General features: G+C 34.8%; 1 protein-coding gene across 1 annotated transcript; it reads left to right on the top strand.

Moving 5' to 3' along the window:
• Nucleotides 1-192: 192 nt before the first annotated feature.
• LOC126816940 (1-phosphatidylinositol 4,5-bisphosphate phosphodiesterase epsilon-1) lies at nt 193-15,739 on the top strand. The gene is made up of 12 exons (XM_056099651.1): nt 193-316; nt 1,291-1,454; nt 1,742-1,897; nt 2,502-2,604; nt 3,368-3,573; nt 3,736-3,867; nt 4,619-4,813; nt 5,578-5,625; nt 6,159-6,296; nt 6,708-6,941; nt 7,691-7,835; nt 8,908-15,739. Exons 1-12 carry the CDS (start codon nt 211-213, stop codon nt 9,060-9,062), a joined length of 1,782 nt encoding a protein of 593 aa, XP_055955626.1. The 5' UTR covers nt 193-210; the 3' UTR covers nt 9,063-15,739.
• Nucleotides 15,740-16,662: the final 923 nt, after the last annotated feature.

Here is a 16,662-nt window from a genome sequence, read left to right as displayed (position 1 = left end):
GTAGCATGTTAATAAATTCAGATGTAGTGTATCCATATAAGTGTTTTTAAAATGTGTAGTTGTTTTGAATGAAGCATGCTGCTATTCTTTTAGTAATAGTGTTTCATTTCGTTTGGTACATAATATATTTTTAGTTTATTTAGATATTTGTATATTTTGTAATATGACCTATATGACCTTAACAATGTCACCCATACAGAACGTCAGTTAATGAGAACTTACCCAGCTGGTATGAGAATTGATTCCTCCAACTTTAATCCTGTTATATTCTGGGCGTTTGGTATACAAATGGTGGCCTTAAATTACCAAACTGAAGGTAAACATACATTGACAATCTTAATAGCTTTGTCAAGAATTCATTGTAAATTGGGGGGTTAGATGGCTGAATGGTTAGCGTGTGCACGTTGTATCATAAGGTCATCTGTCATTGAGTCAACTGGCGTGGTTTCGATTCCCCTGTTGCACGTGACAAGGAGTAGGGTAGCCTGTCCAACCTTGTGGGTTTTCTCCACATTCTCCGGTTTCCTCCCACTGCTAAGTACCCCTATGCGCAAGCAAATTATTGAAATAAAATTGAACCATGTGTTAGTCCCAAAATGACCTAGTTTGTGTTGAGTGGACGTTAAACCCCATTTCTCTCTCTCTCTATGTATATATTCTGCAAAGTATAGACTTGTATTAAGGGATGTGAAACACCTCTGTTCAAGCTTCATCTGACAATTGTTAAAATGGCAAAAATTTGGCTTTTACAGGGTGGATTCTGTTTTATTTATAGATATTCACAAATTTAAATACATTATCATATCTTTACATCATGACACAGCCATATATAATGCTCACACAGGCTTGTACAAAAGGCATTGTGTCTTTGCCCAAAGGAAATGAAATCAAATAGGCCTCCTAATCGATCTCGCATCTCCTACCAATGCTAGACTAAGCCTATTATTTGGCTCATCTGGCAAGTTTCCCAGGAAACACTCATCTGCAATATCACCTAAGGTGGAAGCGAACTTTAATAGAAAGATAGATTGTACAGTTGGTCAAAAGTGTGTATTATGTACATTGAAGTAAAAGTGTTTTTTATTTCTTTTTATAAACTTTGATACTTATCTCAGCATTTAATCCAAGTTTAAATAAATAAAGATGACTTGATAAATTTTAAAATAAAGTCTGTAATACTCTTGTGCTTTCTGTAGTAAATATATACCCAGATATTCCTCATTAAAAGTATGTTGATATTTAATTCAATTCATTAAAATCCTGTTTTAATTCAATTCATTTTATTTGTAGATACAGCAATGTCGTTAAACACGGCCATGTTTGAAGGAAATGGTAAATCAGGCTACGTGTTGAAACCGACGGTGATGAGAGACAAGACTCATATGATGTATAATCGTTTTAATCCGTGGGATAAAGAATTCGATGGTCTTCATGCCACCATACTTACCTTACATGTAAGTTGTACTGACAAGGTTGTCAAACTTTCCATATTTTCAGGGGCAAACATGGCTTTTGTGATGAGATGTTCAAATAAAACTATCTATGAAATGGTCAAATAAAACTATATGAAATGTTTAAAAAGAATATTAATGAAATGTTTTTAAATAAAACTGTATGAAATGTTTAAATAAAGATATTTATGATCTGTTTAAATAAAAATATTTATGAAATATTTGAATAAGAATATTTATGACCTGTTTAAATAAGACTGTCTATTATATGTTTATGGTTTATTTTGTAGATAATATCAGGACAAGATGTGTGTTATAACCATACAGCCAGTACACAGATTGAAGTTGAGATTATTGGTATACCTGTTGACTGTGCTAAACAAAAAACTAAACTAGTCTCCAAAAATGCTCTTAATCCTATCTGGAACGACATCTTCACATTTCAGGTAAACATACTAACATCTTTATGTCAATCTTGCATATCATATGTTGTGACATGCCAGTGTGTGATCTTGAGTAGCTATATGACAGTGTGACATCTGTGTGTCATCTGATTTGACAGGACAGTGTGTCATCATATGTGGCAGTGTGGCATCTGATGTGACAATGTCGTCATCTGATGTGACAGCGTTTCATCTGATGTGATGATGGGTCATTTGATCATCTGTCTTTAACGGAATTTTGTTAATTTATTTAAGAGTGTAAAATGTAGAGATCAGGGGCAGTGAGCAACGTCCATCTAGAGATTGCCACTACCAATGACAATTTGTTGTACAACCACACCACTGTATATTAGTGTGTATGACTTTAAATCATGTAATAGAGAATATAACTCTATGCTTCTTGATGTGGGATTTGCAATGCTGACGTAAAAGTCTACAAGACTAAATGATGGAGACTAGTGACTTGAAGGCTTTATTAACCTCATTTCAAACTGCAATTTTTGGTTTATCTTTAAATTGACCCGATGTCTTTCATGAAATCCAAACATGATGTAGAAGTTCAATTATCCTATTCAGATAATATATTGATCTTTCTATTCTTCAACAGGTTTTATTTCCCGATCTTGCCTTTATTCGATTTGTTGTCATAGATACGAATACCAACCATCTTGTATCACAGAGAATCATTCCATTAAAATGCCTCAGACCAGGTACAAACAGTTTTTATATTTATATTTTTAATCTACAAACTACAAACCTATTTGATGTAGTGGGGTTTGGGTGGCTGAATGGTTAACGCATGCGCGTTGGAGAGAGAGAGAGAAATGGGGTTTAACGTCCACTCGACACAAACTAGGTCATTTCGGGACGAACATATGGTTTAATTTTATTTCAATAATTCCCTTGCGCGAAGGGTCTTTAGCAGTGGGAGGAAACCTGAGGACCCGGAGAAAACCCGCTGTCTATACTTCAACTGGTAGACTTAGACTTATCACCAACAGAGGTTAAGGTCATAGAACAGGTACTAACTGATTCTGATAGAAGCTAAAGGGTCAGGGCTATAAACCTCTGATGCTAGAAGCATCCTAGAGGGGGGGTTGGGATGGTCTAGTGTGTCATGCTTGACCTCTAGCTGGCCGGTCACCTCTGGCTTGCGATTGTGGTTTCGATCACTGGTGTGAGTGTATGTGGCTTGGAAATAGGGGCGCCTTCTCAACCTCGTGGGTTTACTCCGGGTACTCTGGTTTCCTCCCACAGGAAAGACCCCTGCGCGTACGCTAAGATAATGAAAATAAAAAAAAGACAACTTGTCTCCAATATCACCTTCGGTGGAAGCAGACATTAAACACTAAGAACAACAACAGCATCCTAGATTTGTTTGAACTGTGTGACTAATAGAGACGAATGTATAATAAGAATACTTATAACAAAACTATTCTTACTAAGACTAACATATTATAATATCTTATATAGGTTATCGCCATGTCAGATTACGGAGTCCGTCCAATCAGCATTTAGAGCTGGCTACGTTATTTATATACTCGAAACATGAAGAAGAATTACTGGAACCAACCAATGGGGTTGATTTAATTCATCCATCACATGGCAGCGGGAAACGAATGTCACTATTTGCCAAGGTCAAGGAGTTGTCAGAGTATGGAAGAGCTGAAGGAAAAGAGGTAAGAATGAGTAGGTCTAAAGTCACCACTGACAAGGGGGAGATGTTATGTAAAATGGAGTCGTGTGAAACATAAAATATGGAATGCAGAAAAATAAAATGAAAAATGAATTGTCAATAATTTCCAGTTTGTTAATCTTTTGTTTGCATTTTGTCTTCATAGGTCCCTGGTCCTCTTGGTACAAGATTAAAAAGAAGAATGTTTTTTATCAGTGTATTTGGAGTTACTGCCCCTGATGAGTATATTATATTAAAGACGACCCAAGATACAACAGCTTATGATGCCATTGCTCAGGTATGTTCTCACTAGGGTTGGTTGAGCTTTATGGTTTAGCTTTGCTCAGGTATGTTCTTGCTACAGTTAGTGGACCTTTATTATATAAATTTTGGAAATTAGTCCTGCTTTGTGGTCTTGCACAGTGGATCACTCTTTGATTCGTACAATGAGCCCTGCTGGTCTAGCATTGTGGATCACTCATTGGTTCCTACAATGAGCCTTGTGTTTTAGCATTGCGGACCACTGTCACCTGTCCTCCAATGATGCCTTGTGGTCTAGTGTTGCAGATCCCCTGGTCCTATCATCAGTTCCTACAATAAACCTTAAGGTATATCACTGTGGATCCTCAGTTAAACATTATGCAAGAGCTAAATCTGCCTATTGCAGGTCTTTCTTTGGGCCTGAAATGTTATATAACCTATTAATTAGACATTTATTAACATGAAAAGACCCTAATCAACTCTCGATGCCATCTTACGTGTCGGATTTTCACTGGATTTGAATCCAATTTGCTGCTCAACGCTCATTGATGATTTAATCCCAAAATGGAAAAACCGATAATTTGTTTTTTATCATACCCACTTCAGTAATGATGAATGAAATTTTCAGCATATTTCCTTTATATTATCTAGTTTTTAACTATTATAGTGAGAACTGCCAACTCTTTATTTAATCTCCCATAATGTATCTTTAATGTTGTAACACCGCCATGTGCTAAAACCTACCTGTACTGAACTACATAGTGTATCATACTATATTCTGTTTACAGGCAATGGCTAAAGTTGGTTGGTTAGAGGAGAAAGTAGGAAACTATGTGTTGGTTGAAGACGTACAGAGTGGTTGGGAGAAGAAAGATCAGGAGAAGGCCAGCTCCCAGAGAATACTGGAGATGACAGAACGTGTTTTACAGGCCCAGAATAAATGGAAGGGAGCTGGTAGATTTATACTCAGAAAATTAGGCGATGTAAGATTCTCATTTATTTTATGGGGGTGGGGGTAGATGGCCGTCTGGTTAGCACATGCACGCTGTATCATAAGGTTTGTCATTGAGTCAACTAGCATGGTTTCGATTCCCCGGTTGTACGTGACAAGGATTAGGGTTGCCTGTCCAACCACGTGGGTTTTCTCCGGGTCCTCTGGTTTCCTCCCACTGCTAAAGACCCCTACACCCAAACGAATTGTTGAAATAAAATTGAACCATGTATTATTCCTGAAATGACCTGAAATGACCTAGTTTGTGTCAGTGAAAGTTAAACCCCATTTCTCTCTCTCATTTATTTTAGAATAGGAAATGAAATGAAATAAAATCGGGTTTTATTTCATACTTTTCTGCTCTGACTTGGCTAATGAACACAGGCATACGCCATACAGTGTGCTATGAAGGGAATTTTGCCCAGAAAGCGGCGCTACAGCCTACTCTTATATCAACTGCCAAGGGATCTATTATGTGCAGCACAATGTGTACACAGGACATCGGTTTTTCATCCCATCCGAATGACTAGACAGCTGTCCTTGCCAGGCCCTCTGTCCTGCACCACTGACAAGGGGAAACCATGCTGGAAAATGCTGATGAACTTTCTCGGCCAACACAGGGATTGAACCTGCGTCCTGTCTTACTCACTTAACCATCATGGCTCCCTTTCACAATAGATAAATTCCCCTGTTTATCCCTCCATCAAAGAGAGCATGTATAAATACTAATTTATCCTTTTTTTGTTTTCATCGTAGGATCCCAGCAGTCGAGCTTGGATGACCACCATGTTAAAAGAACAAAAGGTACAGTAAATATCTTTGCGATCATTTTCATATCTTATGGAATACATAGATTCATTAGCAATTTTCACATTAACCCTTTGGATACCAGATTCAACATTTGTAAATGAGGTCAATTTATTTATACTTTCTTACTATGATATATAATGAAGTCATATACCCACTCTATTTGGGTTAGCGTCTTCATTAGCCCAGTCGGAGAAGGACGTTAAACCCCATTTCATTTCATTTCCTTTTGAGTTATTACATATGACACATTCCTGTTCTCACTATTATAGCCACATACTGACGATAACCAGACCATAATTTAGACATTTATAATTTCAAAAATAGTTGGATCAGGAATTCTTGATATAATTAAGCAATTGAGATTTTTTTAGAATCTATTGGGTATAGTTATTTATTACAAGGTGCAGTTTGGAATTTTTGATATAGTTAATGAATTAAGTTATTTTAGTTTGGAGGTGTGGGGATAGGTATTTGTTAGACGTTAGGTATTCATGATGAATTTAGTTATTGTATTTGCTTTATTACAGAGATTAGAGGAAGATACGTCTGATTGGGAATCAACAGAACATATGTTTGTCGTCTGTGTATATAACGTATCCCCTGATCAACCATATACTGTATTTAAAGCACCTGTAACTAGTACAGCTCAAGATATAATAACACAGGTAAAACCTCCTTGTCTCACCACCGCTCCTCTTACGCAGGTAAACCTCCTTGTCTCCCCCCCTCCCCCCAACAGATGTTAATCGCTTGCCCACCCCTCACCTCAAACACAGGTAAGTCTATAAACCTCCTTGTCTCACCCCTCACCTCAAACACGTTTTCCTCTCAGAGCTGAAGACCCCTACGTGCAAGTGATTTTATTAAAATAGAAGTGAACCATATGTTAGTCCCGAAATTACCCAGTTTGTATCGAATGGACGTTAAACCCCATTTCTCTCTCTCTCGTCAAAATGCTGTCTCAGTCTTAGCACACATATTGCTTAACTGATCTTATGCAAATAAATGTTCCCTAGCATAATCTCATGTTTAACAAACAAAAGAGTTTTTGTAATAATGATGTCTATTTTATACAGGCCATGATGAAAGCTCATCGTACAAATACACAAGATCCCCGTGGTTACGTATTAGTGGAGGAGACAGAGGTCATAGGTGAAAGTCATTCGACCCCAGGTCAACCCCGTACCAGTGATAGATGTGAAAGTCGTATTGTCGCAGACGATGAGAATGTCTATCACGCTCAGAATGAGTGGAAGATGAAAGGCCGTTTTGTTTTAATGGAACGAGAAGCAGCCATGTCCTGCACAGAGGTGATTTGATTTTGATTATCTTCTGTTGATATTTTGATTGTATTTTCTTAAATCCTTAGACCACCCTTGTCATAATAATATATATGATGAGCTACTTGTGTGGTATATTATTAATCATAGTAAAATGAGTTACTCGTGTGGTATATTATTACCCATAGTATAATGAGTTACTTGTGTGGTATATTATTACCCATAGTATAATGAGTTACTTGTGTGGTATATTATTACCCATAGTGTAATGAGTTACTTGGGTGGTAATTAATCTGTTTTAACATGTGACCTCAGGTCCACTTATCTTGTACATTCCACTTATCTGGCAGACAGCTTCGACCAACATCTAATTGTAAAGACTAATATGATCCGTTATTAAATATAAACTTATATGAGTTATTAATGAGTTTACCAAGTATGGGAAAGCATAACCAATACTTAAATGTACTGAGTGTTTAAGGGTTAATTAACTCTGAATTCAGCATCATCTGCCAACAGAGGGGTTAGGTGGTCTAGTGGTCTAGTGGTTTAATGCGTGCACGTGAAATCTTAAGGTCTGTTTTTGAGTCAAGTGGCGTGGTTTTGATTCACCACTTGTACATGACAAGGAGTATGGTCGTCTGTCATTTCTCCATCTCAGCGTTGTTGTAATCAAATTGAACCAGATGTTAGTCCCAAAATGATCTAGTTTGTGTTGAGTAGATGTTAAACCCTATTTCTCTTCTATACATGTATATATATTTTTTCTTCTGGAGCAGGATAAAGAACGTAGTTGTGATTGGAAGGGCAATCTGTCACATGGTTTGGCAAAAAAAGGGATGGGATCCCGTCGTATACAGAAACACCAATCAGCAGGTCCTGAAAGAATGATTCCATCACCACATATGTCAGGTAAAATAAACGGTTAGTTATATTGGTATCAATAAAATAAAACACTTCTTTCTGTGACACTTATCACTGTAACCGGGGTATCATTTAATTTTGTGTATCTAGCAGGGATCTTAATCGGCTGTTTTTTGTCGGACGAATGAATAAAAACATTTGCAAGTTACCTGATAGAAAAAAACCTACAAATTGTGTTATGGTGCCGTATCAGCTTATATCCATCGAATAAAAAAACAAATATGGTAATTTATTCAGGAATAATACTGACATGAATTTTAAGCCGGTATGTGAATTAAATATGGAAAATTTTCCAAACGATGTACCTATTTGTCATATTTACTTACAGTGGAATACGATATTCCTCATAACAAATTACCAAGAATTATTTTTCTTGAAATCTGGTTATATTAAAGGGAATGGAAGCTTAAAGTTTTAAAACCAAATTCCTACCCGGACTCATTTGACCCAATTCTGGTCGATTCGTTTTAAAATAGATTAAGAACCCTGGTATCTAGCAGTAATTTCTTTCACATTCATTCAATATCAAATCTTTGTTTAAAAAATTCTTAAATTTTAAAGCTGACTGATTAATTTTGATAATGAATGTCCAATTTACAAGCGTTTAATGTTCCGATCACTGTTAAAAAAATAAACAACACAATTGATTATTGATGTATAATGATTCATTTTTGAACAGTGGTCACGAAATTAAATACTTGTAAATTGGACAAAGATTTGATATTAAACGAATGTGAAAGAAATTAGTGCAAGATACATAAAATTAAATGATACCCGGGTTACAGTGTATAGCTCCAACAAGGATTCAAACTTTCTGTTGACCATTCACAGTTTCTTGTCCCAGGGTCAGAGCTCTTTAAGCCTATGGATTTTATTCAAATTCGAATAGATCATTCATTGAGTCATCAGGAAGACGTTTATTGAAATATAATGTAGAATTGTCCTCCATTACTGATAAAATGTATGAAATCAAGTGAACGCAGTACCAGTCTAGAGTTCTCATTTGATTTTTTTCATAGATTTTGGATCTTCAGATTTCAACCTCTTTAATATTAAGTTTACTCTATTTCAGAATCTTTTCAGCGATCCATCAGTTTCCCGGCTCCAGTAACAAGCTCTTCAAGCGTAGCATCAGGAAAATCTTCGCCAAGTCCAAGCATGGGTGACAAAAGCCCATTCCGAATAAAAAAATTCTCAAAACTTTCCAATTTTAAGTTGGGTAAATGAGAGATTGTTTGAATCTATTGTCCGAATAATAGTGATGGTATTTCTGAGGCTGTGTCAATCCAGGATTACGGTACCAAGCCATGATGAAGAGAGTGGTGGAAGAACAATAGGACACAGACCCAATGTTAAAAAAAAAAAAAAACGAAAGTAGAACTGTTTTGAGTACCATAATAGTATAATATTAACCCCTCGTTATGGGAGGAAACCTAATCATCTCTTTAACCACATATTTCGACTGAGATATTCAGCAAAAAATGTCCACAGTTTTCTGTAGTTGAACAATTAAATGTTGTTGGTTTTTGTTTACTCATTTTAAATGGAATTGTTTAAGAGATGGGAGTATTTTAAAAGGGGAATTCCATTGCCTTAACTTTGACACAACAGCCATTATTGTATGATATGAAAGTTGATGTTTTTATTTAAAACTAGAGTGAAGAGAAGAAAGGGGAGGTAAATCTAGTCTAATAATTCTAGTTACTATATTTATATACCTACATGTTTTTATATTTAACACAAACAGTTGTAAATATTTTATAGTTAAAACTCATTATCGTGTACAGGTATCGTGTTAGGAGCCATTTATAATTCACCATTGGTGTCGACCAGGACTCTCATTTTAACCATGTCCGGCTTGCATTAAAAATGTCCGGCTGAAAACTCGATCTGTTAGAAGGAATTTTATGTTTTATTTTAGAGTCCTGGGATGTTGGCCTGTATGCATGCCCATTTAAATGTAGACTTAATTTAAAACTGGATCTGTTAGAACTGAGATGTTGGCCTGTACGCCATTTTAAATCTAGACTCAGTTTAAAACTTGATCTGTTAGAAAGATTTTAATGTTTTTTTTTAGAGTTCTGGGATGTTGGCCTGTACGCCCATTTAAATTTAGACTCAATTTAAAACTTGATCTGTTAGAAAGATTTTAATGTTTTATTTTAGAGCCCTGCGACGATAACGAGTAAAGATGTCTTGTTAACTGTGGGGATGAAAGATATACAGTATATAGCTTGATATGAAAATTCATCTAATTTTTTTTAAAAAGTTGACTTTTTTCGGCCAACAATAATTTAATTTACAGTAGATTGTTTATCATCAGAAATAATTATTACTTCTTGTGATATTAATTTCACATTAATTAAAGTGCTTGGTATGATTTTAAATGTGCAGTTTTGATAATTTGAATGTTGTAGAAGAAATTTTAGAATGATTCTGTCCGTAATGATAAAAAAAAGTCAATCAATTTAAATGTGGGTAGATTTTGTTTCTAAGTTTCATTACTGTTTTTGAATGTACAGTTAAACTTGTGTTAAAGACCAATATAGATAAAAGATAAAAATGGTCTCTAACTACAGGTAGTTACTTATAAAATGACATGATTTTATAAGCATTTGTTTTTAACACGGAGAGTATTGTTCAGTTAGTTATATATTTAAAGACCACACTATAGGATAGATATTGAATGGTCTTTAACCACAGGTGGTTGCTAGATACAAGGCAAAATGATAATTTGATTATTTGTGAAGTTTTAGCAGTGATTAGTATCACCTGTAGTGTATAATGATGTCATCACTAAAAACAGGGGAGACAACTTATGAATAATATTTGTATTGTTAATTTTGTCGGTGAAAGCCTATCATTGTCTGCTTTTACTTTTGAAATAAAAAAAAGAAAGTAAAAACAGCTTGTAAATAATTCCACACACATTAATAATAATAATAATAATGAGGTGGAAAACTCGCATATGTAATAACATGTTTAAAAGTAAATTTTAATTCCAATTTTAGGAGTTGTAAATAAATAATTTGAAAATAAAGTCATCCAGATATTTACTCAAATTTTTACGTTTTAATTTTATGATGATGTAATAAATGTTTGTTGCTATAAGAAAATTTTATACCTATTTGAATATTGAATATTGAATATATTATATAAGCTATTGAAATGAATTTAGTTGAATAATATGGATAATATTAAAGTATATGTAATCTACTATGACATGTAAATATATGATAATATACTTTGTTACATATTTGTTATTTGTATTTTTGTAAAAGTAGAACAAAGTAATACATTGTTTGTATTTATTTCACTTGTTTATATTACAGCATTGATTGTTTGTTAATTATCTTTCACATTTAAAACTTTAGCCAGCCAGTCCGCCATTTTGAATCAGGAACTCGGACGGAAGCATATTGCTCTTGTTCGTCTTGAGAGCGACGCTCTTTGAATAAAAAAAAAACTAAGGCTCCGCCAATTCCAGTACAATTGATGAGAAACATGACATGCTCATTCCTTTAACAATTGTGCAGCGATTGAAGGACTTTGATTTTTGAAATGATATCATAATTCCAAGATGGCTGCGATGACATCACACTTGGTTCCTGGTCCATAGTATGCTAATACCTGTTTACAGTACACATGTTTAAAATTGAAATCTATTGTTATACGTCAAATCACAATATGCCAGAATAAAGTGTGTATAACCGTACACAATCAAAAGTAACATTTATTAAAAAAGGTTTTGGTCCAAACAAAAATTAATCTAATCTTACTTAGGACCATTTCAAGTTTCCGATGGTTTATATTGATTAAAAAACGTTTTGGTCCAATCTGATTAAAACACAGATCTTATTTCGTTTTTGTTTTTTTATAATTCAAAATCCAAATATTATTGAAATCTAACTTGAGTGAGGAACATTTTGAATTATTATTGGTGTCACTGATTTCACATTTTCAAATATATGTGAATGATCTGGCTTTTTGTTCCTTTAAAATCACCATAGATAAAATTCAATTAGTGAAGTTGTAATGTTGAAAAACTCTGAAATTGTTTTATAAATTAAACAACTGATGAGCGCTTTACTAAAAATAAAAAAACTATTAAGCCGATATGTGTTTCAAATTTTTACTAAAAATAGGCTCTTTACTTAAAAATATCAATGGTAAAATAACGATCTATATAAATGTTTTTAAACAATGTTTCATTTGTACTTTGTCAAAGAAAAGCTGTCTCATTTTTCTGCAATTATTTCAAAGAAAAAAAAACTAATTTGAAATAAGGAAGGTTTGAATAAGTATTATTCCAATTTGGAAAGAAGCTTTTCAGATCCAATATTACGGTAGTTAATTTTTCGGACAAAATGTCTGGCTAATTTGTACTTAATGATTTGGGGGAGGTCATTTCCATGTGGAAAACCCATCTATCATGATTAATCGCTTAGGGTTAGGGTTTGGGTTACCCACAACTTATGCTAGATCTATCAGAATTAATCAGTTAGGGTTAGGGTTTGTGTTATCTACAACTTAAGCTAGATCTATCAGAATTAATCAGTTAGGGTTAGGGTTTGGGTTATCTACAACTTATGCCTGATCTATCAGAATTAATTGGTTAGGGTTTGTGTTATCTACAACTTATGCCTGATCTATCAGAGTTAATTGGTTAGGGTTTGGGTTCGGGTTACCCACAACTTATGCTAGATCAATCAGAATAAATCGGTTATGCCCCCGTCAGACCATACAGCGACCAGAAAATGCACAAGATCGCCAGCAAACGTGAACACAAAACGCGAAAATGTCCCAAAAAATTACAAAATTGAAAAAAGTTGTGTTCCAGGTCAGATTGCAGAACCTTGGCGTTTGTTTTGAACATGCTCGAAACAAATGCCGTGACTCAGCGATCATTGTCGACCATGGTGACCACAGCATCATAGCTGGCGTTTCCAACACGCTTATGGCAATTTTAATGCGTTCTAAAGCCATTTTCCGTTGTAGCAGCAAAGTAAAGACGTCATCCTGTTCTGACGGGGGTATTAGGGTTGGGGTTGGTGTTTGTTATCCACAACTTATACCTTGTTGTGTTAAAGGGGGGTTGGATGGCCGAATGGTTAACGCATGCGTTTTGCATCATAAGGTCTGCCATTGAGCCAAGTGTCCCGCTTGTACGTGACAAGGAGTAGGGTCGTCTGACCAACCTTGTAGGTTTTCTCTAGGGTCTCTGGTTTCCTCCCACTGCTAAAGACCCCTACGTATTATGTTAGTCCCGAAATGACCTAGTTTGTGTTGAGTGGTGTTAAACCTCATTTCTCTCTCTCTCTCTCTCTCTCTCTCTCTGTCTCTCTGAGTGCTTGGTTAAAATTTTGTATAAAGATTTTTCATGACAGCCATGATTGTAGGTTTTAGATTTTATCATCATTAGTTGCTTGACGATAGGACGGCCATGGTTATAGTCAGCTCCCTAAAGGGTTGCAGTCATAATGCGGAAATTTAGTGCTTGATGAATGCATTTTGTGTTTAAAGGCATTTTTTGTTTTACCCAGCTGTGTTTTACAAATAATATGGAATCTAGTTTTCTACTATATGTTTTGCACGGTTTATGAATACTTTCATACATTGTTTATTTAGGTTTCTTTTTATGCTGACAAAAGAACAAATATAAGCAGATTAAAGATTAGAATTTCTTTTTGTAGGTGAAATATTATGTTTGTTCATCTATTAGCAAAAATGGCCAAAATTTGATATTTAATTAAAATTATGTGTAATCCTAATAAATTTGATTATATTGATATTTGTAGAACTTAAAATGATCTGTTAAAAATAATTAAAAAAAACTACTCATATCTGACTCAGTGTCCTTGTTTAGTGGTTACAAACCCCAGATATTATAATGTAGCCAGTATTTTGAACAATACAGATCTGATATTTTTGTTTTTTTAAAAAAAAAACAATCTTCCATTTTAAATAATTTAATACTTAACCCTTGTTGGTGCACGAGGGGTCTCCGTGGGCCCCATGCACATGTTTTATAGTGTTTTGTAATAACTACTGGTCACTGCTTTCTGAAATTTAGTGACTTTGTCTCCTATACATTTTTACACGTAGCAAAGAATTTGGTATTCATCTGCTTCCCACAGAGTTGTGTTACATGCAAATCAGGCCCAACGTTTGAAGAGAACAAGGGGTCGAATCGGACCCCTAACTTACAACTCACAGTAGGGATTACAGTAGGGATTTTGCTAATGTATTTGCTGCCTAATACCATATTGCGTATGCCAGAGTATTCTCTCTTTTAACATCTGCATGTTACAAATACCAAAAATTAAATGATGAATTTTGTATCAAGCGTGAATTGCCATTTAACCTCTTTATCACATAGTACACAAAGTAGCAATTTTGTGAGAATTACTAAATCTTTTCCAAATGTCACTAAAATGTTTTTGTATAATAATTTAGTTGTTTCTCAGTTGTCAAATATGAATGCAAAAAAAAACTAAACCGCTGCCTTTTAATTAAGATATATCTGTACGTAAAAACTTTGACTTATAACTGGGGTCCATATGGACCCCATGATACCTCCTACGTGATTCTCACTACGTGCACCGACAAGGGTTAAAATAATACAAGAACGGAATTAATAATATTTAAAAAGTCTCTTTTAGTGTTTATATCAAAAAGTGTGTCAGGACCCTAAACAAAAATTTCACAGTACTGGGCCCTGTTTCTCGAAATCTTAACTAAAGATAAAATCCAAATTTTAGTAGATACTTGAATTTTGATTGGCTTAGCACTAAAATCAATCTAATATTATCCAATCAAATTACTAAAATTTGGATTTTATCTTAGTTAAAATTTCGTGAAACAGGCCCCTGAGTAGTAACATCTATTAGAGCAATAAGATTACAGCCATCTGGTAACAGCTGGGACCTCAATTTAACCATGTTCTAATTCTGCCTGGTCATAGTATGTACAAATTGTTGACATTTCGATCTGTGCTCAGGGCTGTAACTAGCTCAAAGTAAAGAGGGGGGCGGGGAGTGTTCTCGGGGGTGCTGTAAAATTGACGGACAATGTATATCTACGGTCAACAATTTTTTTGACAATGGGGGGGGGGCGAAACTTTTTGCTGGGCGCCCGCCCCCCCTAGTTACGGGCTGTCTGTGCTGCTTGGTAAAATTCTCCCAGTGTATGACATTTTTACTACAGTAGAAACAAATTAGGTAAATAAAGATTATTACGTTTAGCACCTATTTAAATAAATATTTAGAATTTTTAGAAATAAATAAATAAATAACAAATATTTAGAATTTTTAGAAATAAAGAAAGGCTATAAGTAATAATTTTGCATGAAAATAGACTTCCCCAACTTAAATATGGATAGGCGGGTCACATTATTTAGTTCCACATGACAAACATCTCTGGATTAAAATACAATATTTCCAGATTTGTCCCAATAATAAAACAGTATTTATTTTAAATTTTTTGCATTCGATCAAAATATTTAGCTGATGAATATTTGCCAAAATAATTTTTAATTTTTTCAAGTTGTATCAAAATAATTTTGATAAATTATTATTATCACAGTATGTGTTTATATTAGAATTGTTTTCAATGTTTATTTTTATTATTATTATTTTTATTATATAAGAGATATATATCTATATCTATAGTTTAGTGTTTGTTATACTGTCCTTAAATGTGTTCACACTATTATTATTGTTGTTAATATTAAAGTTTTAATAAATAAATAAACCATTGTTTTATGATATACTTGCATATTGCATATATATCTCTATGACAGTTGATATATTATAGAAATGGGTTGTATATTTTGTAAATACTATCTAATGAGCACAGAAAATAACAAACATATCATTATAATAAATGAAATATGTTTCATCTCACTTCCAGTGTTATACGTTATATTTATTCAAAAGGCCTGTGGGCTGTGAGACGTACATGAACCCTATATGATTAGATAGGCTTTAAATGAAACAGGGTTTAACGTTCTACTGTTGTGATCCCTATGGGCTAATGAAGACGGGCATATGCCATACAGTGTGCTATGAGAGAAATTTTGCCCAGGCAGTGGCACAATGGCCCACTCTTATATCAAATTCCAACTGCCAAGGGATCTTTTACGTGCATGCCAATGTATACATGGGACCTCGGTTTTTCGTCCCATCCAAATGACTAGACAGCTATCTTTGCCAGGTGCTCCATTCTGCACCACTGAAAAGGGGAAACAACGATGGAAAATATCTGTAAATGCAATGAATTAGGGTTAAACATCCCACTTTTCTGCAACAACCAGGCAAATCGAAGTTTACACTAACTCTTCAGCGAATTTTATTATCGAGTGGGTCAACCTTGTTTTTTCGTCCCATTCAAGGGACTAGAGTTTTTTAAGTGGGCTGTAAAACTTTATCCCATAAACTCTCTAATTAATTCACTAACAAGCTTGGAAATATGACACCTGCCACAGACAGTTACAAATTGAGGCACGATAATTCTGGTGGATATCATTTGATCAATGACCATCTATTTAAAAGTCCAGATCCCCTTGGATGGCCGATTAGATAGCATGTGCACCCTGTATCATAAGGCCTGTCATTGAGTCAACTGGCGTGGTTTCGATTCCCTGGTTGTACGTGACAAGGAGTGTCGCCTGTCCAACCTCCTGGGTTTTCTCTGGGTCCTCCGGTTTCCTCCCACTGATGAAGACCCCTATGTGCAAGCAAATTATTGAGATAAAATTGAACCATATGTTAGTCCCGAAATGACCTAGTTTGTGTGATTGGACTTTAAACCCTCCCTCTCTTTCCCG

The sequence above is a fragment of the Patella vulgata genome, chromosome 3 (genome assembly GCF_932274485.2).
Source record: "Patella vulgata chromosome 3, xgPatVulg1.2, whole genome shotgun sequence".
NCBI classification, from domain to species: Eukaryota; Metazoa; Mollusca; class Gastropoda; family Patellidae; genus Patella; species Patella vulgata.
This window is presented reverse-complemented; position numbering and strand designations above follow the sequence as displayed.

Coding starts and splice junctions, on each gene's coding strand:
- LOC126816940 (XM_056099651.1), top strand. CDS start 211: ATGAGAACTTACCCAGCTGGTATGAGAATTGATTCCTCCAACTTTAAT. Junction 317..1,290: donor CTTAAATTACCAAACTGAAG/GTAAACATACAT, acceptor TTTTATTTGTAG/ATACAGCAATGTCGTTAAAC. Junction 7,836..8,907: donor TATGTCAGGTAAAATAAACG/GTTAGTTATATT, acceptor ACTCTATTTCAG/AATCTTTTCAGCGATCCATC.